The sequence below is a fragment of the Sugiyamaella lignohabitans genome, chromosome A (assembly GCF_001640025.1).
Source record: "Sugiyamaella lignohabitans strain CBS 10342 chromosome A, complete sequence".
Classification (NCBI taxonomy): Eukaryota; Fungi; Ascomycota; class Dipodascomycetes; order Dipodascales; family Trichomonascaceae; genus Sugiyamaella; species Sugiyamaella lignohabitans.
In genome coordinates, this window is record NC_031672.1 from 2,260,266 (window position 1) to 2,270,874 (window position 10,609).

The 10,609-nt window shown below is 47.6% G+C and overlaps 4 protein-coding genes across 4 annotated transcripts; 3 read left to right on the top strand and 1 right to left on the bottom strand.

Moving 5' to 3' along the window:
- Positions 1–127: 127 nt before the first annotated feature.
- RPN3 (proteasome regulatory particle lid subunit RPN3) lies at positions 128–1,699 on the top strand (the record flags this gene model as incomplete). Its single annotated transcript, XM_018882670.1, has 1 exon — positions 128–1,699. The coding sequence occupies one exon, from the start codon at positions 128–130 to the stop codon at positions 1,697–1,699; it is 1,572 nt and encodes a 523-aa protein (XP_018734935.1).
- A 794-nt stretch (positions 1,700–2,493) lies between these two features.
- Positions 2,494–5,367, top strand: JHD2 (Jhd2p; the record flags this gene model as incomplete). The annotated part of the gene is made up of 1 exon (XM_018882671.1): positions 2,494–5,367. One exon carries the CDS (start codon positions 2,494–2,496, stop codon positions 5,365–5,367), a length of 2,874 nt encoding a protein of 957 aa, XP_018734936.1.
- A 219-nt stretch (positions 5,368–5,586) lies between these two features.
- On the bottom strand, positions 5,587–7,542 carry MET12 (methylenetetrahydrofolate reductase (NAD(P)H) MET12; the record flags this gene model as incomplete). The annotated part of the gene is made up of 1 exon (XM_018882672.1): positions 5,587–7,542. The coding sequence occupies one exon, from the start codon at positions 7,540–7,542 to the stop codon at positions 5,587–5,589; it is 1,956 nt and encodes a 651-aa protein (XP_018734937.1).
- Positions 7,543–8,425: 883 nt separating this feature from the next.
- Positions 8,426–9,142, top strand: FMP52 (Fmp52p; the record flags this gene model as incomplete). Its single annotated transcript, XM_018882673.1, has 1 exon — positions 8,426–9,142. The coding sequence occupies one exon, from the start codon at positions 8,426–8,428 to the stop codon at positions 9,140–9,142; it is 717 nt and encodes a 238-aa protein (XP_018734938.1).
- Positions 9,143–10,609: the final 1,467 nt, after the last annotated feature.

Here is a 10,609-nt window from a genome sequence, read left to right on the forward strand (position 1 = left end):
CGCCGCATGAGTGAGACTTGCGTGGAGGCCTGGAGACCGGTTCGTAATCAACAGGTGAAGAAGCAGACAGCAGGTTGCCTCTGTGTACGTGACAAGAGAAAATTCGAACCAATTCGATCGATTCGCCATGACTGAAGATATAAATATGAGTGATAAGCCAGCAGTGGATGTAGAGACCAGTGGAGGACTGGCAGAGGGAGAAAATGTTGAGGCTGGAGAGCCCAGTACCCTGCTGGTGATTGATGACATAAAACACAACTTTGCGTATCTGGAGAAGGCAGTTTCCAACTTCGATCCGCGGTTCACACTTCGTGTTCTTCGAGGACTTCCGGCATTGCGAAAGAGAGTTGATTCCGGCTCACTTTTAAAAGTGATTGAATCGACATATCCAGCCACCGACTCTTCAAAAGAGATCCTTCTAGCATCAGTTCAGAAGTATCACAAAGAAGATGCCGAGGGAGCTGCTGGTGGTGCTGATTCCGAGTCAATGGCAGTTGATGAGGTTGCCAGTGATAACGAACCTCCATCAACGATTCTTCCTGAAGTGGATATTTTCTTGCAATTGCTGGTGATTGTGTGGTTGTTGAACCAGGAAGGTGCTACCGAACCCGCCAATCTACAATACATCCAGTCGGTGGCAGAACATTCAATTAACAAACTACGTCATTATAACCGTCGTTCTTTGGATTACTTGGCTGCTAAACTATGGTTTTACTACTCGCGTATTGCCGAATTGCAGGGATCCAGCTCGTTCACTAGTATCACTTCTACTCTGCTTCAGGCATTGCGTACCGCCACTTTGCGCCACGATTTAGAGACTCAAGCTTCATTAATCACTTTGATTTTGCGAAACTATCTTGCTTCTCATAAAGTATCTCAAGCTGCTAATCTTGTAGCCAAGACCAGTTTCCCCGAGTCGGCAGCATCCAACGCTCTGGGTGCCCGATACTTGTATTATTTGGCACGAATCAACGCTATCCAGCTCAATTACTCGTCTGCTTTTGAGCAGGTAACTGCTGCTATTCGTAAGGCTCCACAAACATCACTTGCAGTTGGGTTTTTACAGGCAGCTAATAAACTGAGCATTGTTGTGGAACTGCTGATGGGCGACATTCCCGACAGATCGATTTTCTTCCAACCAACGCTGGAAAAGTCATTGGTTCCATATTTCGATGTAGCCAAGGCAGTACGAATCGGCGATCTGGCTCAATTCTCCGAGACGCTTAACAAGCACGAAAAGGCACTTAAAGCCGACGGAACATACACACTTGTTTTGCGACTACGCCAGAACGTGATTAAAACCGGCATTCGTATTATGAGTCTGACATACTCCAAGATCTCGTTGAAGGATATCTGTCTTCGCTTGAACCTTGGATCTGAGGAGTCGGCTGAATACGTGGTGGCTAAAGCGATCCGCGACGGAGTCATTGATGCCACTATCGACCACGAAAAGGGATACATGCAATCCAAAGAGGTTCTCGACATTTACTCGACAACCGAGCCGCAAAACACCTTCCACGACCGAATCAAGTTCTGCATCTCACTGCACAATGACTCGGTCAAATCCATGCGCTACCTCCTCAACCATCACCGAGTCGACCTCAAAACCGCCGAAGAAGCCCGCGAGCGCGAAAAAGAGCTTGCTACCGAGATCCAAGAAGGCACCGACGGTGACGACGACGACGACTTCGAACTCTAGACTCCTCCTCTCCGTAATATAATCTATTAGACCACGAACGGGGATATGCCTCCGGCGGCTGGGGCTCCGCCCCAGACCCCGCTGCTCCTCTCGCTTCGCTCGAGTCGGGCGTGGGGGAGTCACCGCATGCAGGGTCCACAGGGTCCAAGCTCTGCAAGGGTCCCCACGGCCGACTCGAGCGAAGCGAGAGGAGCAGCGGGGTCTGGGGCGGAGCCCCAGCCGCCGGAGGCACACCCCTCTCTGCGAAGCGAGGCGGAAAAACCCGACCCGAAACCACCTGGGAGTGGACCCTGGAGATCGCAGATCACGTGCCGAGGAGAGGCTGTCACAAAGCGATTCGAGGTCGGGCGGCGGTTGCCTGAAAGAGAGACAGTGGAAAGATTAAAACGGAAGTTTTCGACGTCGAGAAAAGGCCGTGGCTCGATCGTGCGGTGCTAATTGGGTTTTGCGGTTATTGATATTTGCCGAGTTTGAAAGAAAATTAATTTTTTTTATTGGTCGGTTTATGAACTGTATTTGGCAGGCGTATCTTCGTTATTAGGTTTTGCAGAAAATCCCACCGAATAAACGTGTGGGCCGTTTGCATTAGGTCTGAGACTGAGCGATTCCGGCGGTTGTCAAAAGCTGGGTATTCAAATTCGAGGAAAGTTTATTTTTTTTGTATTTATTGTGATTTTTTATTGTTGTTATTATTATTTCTAAACTTATTTGCTCCTCGATTCTTTCATTTCCGTTGGCTTTGTACCAGGTTTGGAGTGTGAATGTACTGGATTCTGGCTCTGTAGTAGCTCAAAATGTGCCTTCACTTAGGATCAATTCCAGGTCTGGATTCTGTCGAATGCAAGAGTCAGTCATGTAATATTTCTGGAGTGAAGAAAGAGAAGAGACCTTTTAATCTCGAGGAAGCTCCTGTATTGTATCCTACCATCGAAGAGTTCAAGGATCCGTACTCGTACATAAACTCATTGTATGAGTTGGGAGAGAAGTACGGAATTCTCAAGGTGGTTGCGCCAGAAAAATGGAATCCCAAATTTGCTATAGATATTGGTGGATTCAACTTCGAATGTCGTAAACAGACTTTGAATACTATGGGTGCCATGACCAGATCGACTATGGGTTGGGCTGATAGAATGGCTCATTTCCATCAGCTGTTCGGTAGTATAGGTAGTCATGCGGGTTCAAATAGTGAATTGTCCAGTGTGAATAAGATGCCGAATAAGATGTTCGATGAGGGGTCTAATGAGATGTCTACTGAAATGTCGGATATTGGGTCTAATGTGTCTAATATGAACTCGAATAAGCGGTCTATATACATGTCCAATGAGACGTCCATGGAAAAGTATCCTGCCGTAGGAAATGGAGTTTTGTACTATTATCACCTGAAAGAGATTGTTCATCGATTAGGTGGACATAAAGCTGTAGATGACGGCAATCTATGGCCGTTGGTATGTGCCAAGCTGGAACTTTCCACTACTGCAGATATCGCTACTGCCCAGTATGTCAAATCGCTGTATCATACATATCTGTTGCCTTATGAGCGCTATGTTGCTTATGTCGAGAGCACGAAAGCGAGGAAGACTGCTAAGGTGCGGTCGGGCTCTTTGGATTACCAGAAGGAAGAGGCTAATGCGTATATAAGCGAATGGAACTCGAAACAGAGATCAAGACTATCTACTCCAGTAGTTCCTAGTCGGAATCTTATTACTCCACCCTCTTCAACTGCTAGTATCATTACAGTTACGAGAGGTATTCCTCTAGAAGCGAGTATGGGCAATATTGCTAATATAGGAATCAAGATGAGCAGCAACATGAGCAACAACAGAAATTTGAATTCTGATACGGATACAGTCTTCCCTGTGGATGCTAGAGATAACAAGTATGGACTGAGTTATCAGGGTGGTCTGACGCCGGTAGTTGGACTGATGCCCTCTCCCGAAATTCATGTTAAACGAGAAAACTCGTCACTACTGGGCAACTCTACTGCTGGTGTTAATATAGCAGCTTCTAGACTACCGTTATCACCTCCTCCAGAAGCTTCTTCGAAACGACGACTGCGAGAAGTCAACACTGAGAATGGAAAGGATGACAACGAGGGAGAAATGCCTATTTCGAAACGCCGTCAGAGACGCTCAACTGCTACTGCTGTTAATTATAAAGATACTATTTACCACCATTCCCCTGGTTCAGTATCTACATCTAATTCCACGTCAATGTCTAATTCCACACCTCCACCACCAACAGGCAGAATGTTCCGCAGCTCTAAAACACGAACTCCAAAACAAAAATACAAAGAAGTTGATTTAGAAGAAGACGAAGATGGCCAAGACGATGAAGATGACGAAGTAGATATCTGTCCAGAGTGCGACGACGAAGTGATTGAAACCACATCTGCTCTTGTTTGCTTGGAATGCGACTGCCACTATCATGACAGGTGTCTCTCTCCACTGCTAGCAATCAACACCAAAGTGCTATCTTGGTACTGTCCTAAATGCCTTGTCGGAACCGGTGAGTTTTATTTTGATGTAGGAGGAGAATATGACCTGCCTGGTTTCCAGGAAATGGCTAATGATTTCAAGAACACATACATGGAGACAGAGTTACCAATCGTCGATCCGGAAGATAGAGCTGTAGTAGAGTGTCTGGTAGAACAGAACTTCTGGCACCATGTCAACGACCCTAAATGCAAAATCGCTGTAGAATACGGTGCAGATATCCCATGTGACACCAAAGGCTCGGGATTCCCCTCGATTGCTAAAGATCCGTTCAATAGATATGCCAAGCATCCATGGAACCTGAACAACTTCCCACTCAATAAAATGTCACTTTTCCGAGGACTCAAGTCGGATATATCTGGAGTTACAGTTCCCTGGGCATATGTGGGAATGATGTTTTCGGCATTCTGCTGGCACAGTGAAGACCATTATACATACTCAGTGAACTACCAGCATCTTGGTGATACCAAGACATGGTACGGTATACCAGGATGCCATGGTGATGAGTTTGAACAGGCCAGTAAAAAGCTTGTTCCCGAACTGTTTGAAAAGCAGCCAGATATCCTGTTCCAGCGAGCTACGATGATTTCTCCCGAAACGATAAAAAAGATGGGCATTCCCGTCTATGTTGTCGACCAACATCCAGGGGAGTTTGTTATTACATTCCCCAATGCTTATCACGCGGGGTTCAACCACGGTTTCAATTTCAACGAAGCAGTCAACTACGCACCTCCAGACTGGCTTGTTTACGGTAAAGCAGCCGTCAAGTCGTACAAATCACAAATGAAGTCACCCATCTTCTCACATGACGAGATCCTTATTCGCAATGCTGCAACCTGCACCCAACCAGAGACTGCCGAATGGTTATACCCTCAACTTCTCGAGCTGCTGAAGGAAGAAACTGAGAACCAGGCCAAACTAGCCGATCTGTCTTCATACACTATCGACCACAAAAAGCGAACCATCAACGGCTGCGACGAGGACAGCTACGAATGCTGTATCTGCTCATGTCTCTGCTACATATCACGACTGATACCAACAGACGACAAGTCCAAAGTATACTGCTACGACGACTTCCAAAAACACCAAGGCTCGTGCTTCGAGCTCGAACTCACCTTCACCGTCCAAGAGCTACAAACCATCTGCGACAACACTCGCCGCTACCTCGACGACTGATCCTGATACCCCCTTAACTTATTCAATATATATTACAACTGTCATGCCTCCGGCGGCTGGGCTACGCCCAGACCCGTAGCTCCTGCTTCGCAGGAGATCCTGGCACCGTAGACGCTTCGACTCGAGCGTAGCGAGAGGAGCAGCGGGGTCTGGGGCGGAGCCCCAGCCGCCAGAGGCACCGTGGCCCCATAGTGAAGTTCGTGAGTCTATTATCTACAGTTAGAAAACATTCCACAGGGCCGACTCGTCGAAGTAGTCGTGGTGAACGACAGAGACCAGGTGGTATGTTTTATAAATATGGTCTAGTAGGTCGTATGAGGCGGTCTTGGGTTTGTATAGGTTGCGCCACTCTTCCCAGATGCTGAAGGCCTCTTCTCGCCACGCGAGGAAGGACTCTTCTTCGATGATGGTGGACTGGAGGATTTCTCGGTTGGGGAATACGCCCCAGGTGACGGCATTGGACGAACCCGGTGTAAGGTTCGTGTGCTGGATCTTGTCGTGTTCGTAGGTTCCCTCGTAGTACGAAAGAGTACCGTCTCCGAGCGAGTCGAGCTTGGGCTTGAGTTTCTGCCACTCCTCGTCACTGACAAAGAACTCGACAAACGCTTTCTGGAACACCCTTCCGCCAGGAGGTCCCCATCCAAAGATTCGGTCGGTGCTCTTAATAGCGTTTCCAGCAGGTTGAGATGCTACAGTGAGGTATCCCTTGTTGATCAGTTGTAATAGCTCTTCTTGAATGAGAGCAGTCTCGGCACTTAGTGTTTGGTCTGAGAATGGTAGAATATCTAGTTCATTGCGGATATGACGTGCAAAGAGGTTGTTGATGTCACTGATATCGACTGGGTATCCCCATAGTTTAAGTGCCTTGGTGGGATCTACATGTAGTGTGGGACCATATCCGTCGATTTCTCCGTAGGCAGGTGACCTCGAGTCACCGAATCGACCGTTAGGAAAGTCGTCCCATGTAGCTTCACGACCGAGATCACCCTCTCCTGAAGAAATAGCCAAAACATCGTTGGTGGTGCTGCTTTGAGACGATTTGATTCCTGCTTCTTTCTCTGAAATAGAATCATCTTTCAACGATTCAGACGACTTTCCTGCTTTCAATGGGCCCGAAATAGCATCTGAATCAGCTGTAATAAGCCTGTTATGAGTCAGTAACGACGACCGACGACGAGATACAGATTTATGACCTGGGTGCAGATTAGCTACGGTCAGCTCTTCATCTTCTACAATAGCACTACCTCTACGAACAGCGTCATTAGAATCAACAGTCGAGCCGGTAGTGTGGCCAGACTCGTCTTCATCATCAACTTGAAGTAAGCCACTCTTCTCAAGAATAAGAGCTACCGACTTTTCCAGATTAAGGGTGTAAAAATGAAATCCACGGATTCTGCCATGAGATCCAATAATGAGATTCTGAATAATATCAGTAACCACATCAACACCGAATTGCTTGACCTGTTCATCGTCTCCAACTGGAATCTCATCAAGACGAGCTGTCAATTGAGGTGGGATACTGGCATGACTTAATTTGGCGGCTCGAACAAACGACGAGTACGTATTAATAGGCATCAGTCCTGGAATCAGAGGAATATTATCAAATACATGAGACGGATGGTCACGCAGTTTCTGTTCAAATAAAAGGAACTTCTGTGTATCATAGAACAACTGAGTAATGATGAAATCTGCTCCGGCCTTGACTTTCTCAACTAGAAATGGGATATCCTTATCGGGATTCTGGTCACTGCTATCAACACCATCGACATGGCCTTCAGGATATGCTGCTACTCCAATACAGAAATAGTCTCCATACTTGGCACGAATATACTTGACAAGATCGATGGCATACTTGAACTCCACCTCGTCATCCTCACCGCCTTCCTTTTCATGGTCAATTGACGAGTACTCCTTGCCTCGAGGAGGATCTCCTCGCAACGCTAAAATATTGCGAATGCCCATTTCCTTAGCACGCTCTAAAGCTCCATCCAGAATCGTTCGATCCATATTCGTACATGTCAAATGAATACAAGTGGGAATACCCAGTTCCTGTTGACACAGCCCTGCCAGCTCCAAACTCTTCTGTGCTGACGAACCACCGGCTCCCCATGTCACTGTCACAAACAGATTGCCTAACTTCGACATCCGCTGTAAACGGAGCGACAGGTTCTGCATTCCCTGGGGTTGTTAGTCGGGGATCGGGTGTGCCTCCGGCGGCTGGGGCTCTGCCCCAGACCCCGTGGCTCCTCGAGCGAAGCGAGAGGAGATTTCTTGGGGATCCGACAACTCGTTTTGAGGGAATCAACCGGAATTGGACCGATAATGGGATCGGACATGATTCATGCTCACTGAGGAAAGAACCAAGGAAGAACTACACTTACGCTCTTGGTTTTGGGTGGAAAGAATTCATACGAGAAGTAGCACTCGCCTGGCTTGATGCCCGCGATCAATTGCTTGATAGTGGCCATTTATGATCGAATATTCTTCCAGATCAATGTGTTTATGATGTGGTTCTGATGCTCGTGGATCTGGTGAAGCTCCTCTGTGACTGAGATATCGGTGGTCGGTCGCCAAGATGCACATCTAACCGCCAGCGCGGCAAATCGAAATGTATGATATATCTCAGGGCTATCAATTCTGTCAGATCATGTGATCATATCATTATCGTTAGATAGCGGTTGGGACCCCTTTATCTTGATCATATCATCTACATCAGTTTGATCTGCATCGCCACATCGATCTGATTTTAGTTATTTCTGGCTTCTCCTTTGGTTTATTCGCTTTTTTGGGTTCCAGAAGTTGCTACTGAATTTGGCAAAATCTGATTTGATCTGAATTTCATTTGATTTATTTGATTTGATTTGATTCAATCTGTTTTGATTTGATCTCACTTGACTTGGCTTGACAGACCTGATAAGATTTGATCTGACAGACCTGTTTTTTTTGACTATTTGATACACTATATTTGCTAATTGATTTGCAATTGCCATTGTTATTGCTATTGCTCTGCTATCACTATATTTCACTGCTAATTGCTAACTAAGAGTTTGATTGCACAATGGCTCCTTCTTCGTTGAATGTTATTGTTCTTGGCGCCACCGGCCTGGTTGGAAAGCTTTTTGTGAAGGAAAGTGCCGAATCCAAAGCCAGTTTCATTTCGTCTGTGAAAACCATTGGTAGACGTTCCACTGGTGTCGAGTCTGCTAAGGTGTCGGATATTCTCGACCCCGATACCTCGAAATGGCCTGACAAGATCGCTGAGCTGGAATCTACCCCTGACGTGATGTTTTCGGGTCTGGGTACCACTAAAGCTATTGCTGGCAGTTTTGAAAACCAGTACAAAATCGACCATGATCTCAATGTCGCTGCTGCCAAAGCTGCCAAAGAAAAGGGCGTCAAAACCTATGTCCTCATTTCCTCTGCCGGCTCGTCTGCTGGATCAATGATCCCTTATTTGAAGATGAAAGGCGAAATTGAACGAGACATTATTGCCCTTGAATTCCCACGAACCATTATCTTACGTCCCGGTGTGCTAATTGGCGAACGAGAAGTGTCTCACGGCATTGGCGAGGTGGTCATGCAGAAGTTCACAAGTCTCGTCTACGGCACCGTTTTCACCAAGATCTCGCCCATGAGCGCAGCCAAAGGCGTGGATGTCGCCAGATCCGCCCTGGAGCTCCTCAAAACTGACCCGCCCACCGACTCCAGCAAACCTGCTGTCGAAATCTACGAGAACAGCAAAATTCTCGACCTCGCCAAATCGTACTCTCACTAATCAAGACATTCTTTTTCTTTCCTGACACATGCCTCCGGCGGCTGGGGCTCCGCCCCAGACCCTGGTTGCTCCTGCTTCGCAGGAGATACGGGACCCTCGACGCACGACTCGAGCGAAGCGAGAGAGCCGTGGGGTCTGGGGCGAAGCCCCAGCCGCCGGAGGCACGCCCCCCTCCAGCCAGCCGGTTCAATTGTCGAAGAGACGAGGGTCTAGAACTGGAGGAGACGGTGCATGACAGGTGCCGTTGGGTATTCGGGGACCGGGAAATGTCAATGCCGGGTCTGGTTCCCCAGAAAACGGTGCAGTGAGTGTTATCTCGCTTGTTGTTCTTGTGGACTGATCTCCTCAGTGAGATATTATCCTTTTTATCCAGTGTTGATAGCCCTTGATATTTTTTCTTGGATCGCCGGTGCGGTAGCTACCCCGCTTCGTGCATGTCAATATGCAGCTAATCACAGTTGCCAGGAACGCCAGCACCTGCACGAGCTGCTGTTTCACCTGCTGGATTTAAAGCAACTGCCAGTTCTACGGCAGCCAGTCAGGCACATTCCGCTCTGTTTGCTGCTAACGCACTCGCTAATCGGCCCCTTCCACATCCACACCCACACCACACTGGCACTTGCGGTAACTTGTCACAAGACAAGCTATTATCGTGCATTTCACCACGATAATGTAAAATATACATCCAGTTTTTCTATTTTTTAAAAACAATTATGGTTGCAGTTGCTGTAGAGTGTGAGACTGCCATGAGAAACAAAGCCCGTGCTCCCGCCTTGTGAGAAACGGGCGAGAGCGATCTTTAAGACAGAAGGAGACTTAGCTTTCTTGGCATCTCCACGTCAAAATTGCTGCTGATGCCATACCCCACACATTGCTTTTGCCGGGTAAAATAAAATCAGGGGTGGTCCTGCATGCACGGTAGAATCGTCTGTCTAACCCGTTCTATCATACAGGGCCGTGAACCGATCCTGGGGTTTTGCCTCCGGCGGCTGGGGCTACGCCCCAGACCCCATTTGCTCCTCTCGCTACGCTCGAGTCGTTTCGTCGACGGTCCCAGCAATCTCCTGCGAAGCAGGAGCTAAGGGGTCTGGGGCACAGCCCCAGCCGCCGGAGGCACTCTGGTACCCCCAAAACCAGTTTAACAGCTCCTGATCTTCTGACATGTGCCATGTGAGAGAGTGGGTGTGACAGATCCCCGCTGTTGAGATTTCCCCACAGTTTAACGGGTGAATCCCGCAAGTTATGCAAGGTAAAAGTGTCTAGCAGTGGACAATCGCAGTTCTTGCCCGTTTTTCTGCGTTGATCTGGGCCGATTGAGACTGTTCTTTTGATCTTTGTCGGGTAAAATGTTCTTCTGGATCAGCTGTGATGGTCATGGATTTTCAAAGTATAAATATTGGTTGATTTCTTCTTGTTTTTCTCTCGTTCATCTTCTCATTTAACTTTGGTTAGCCAAGAAAACAAACA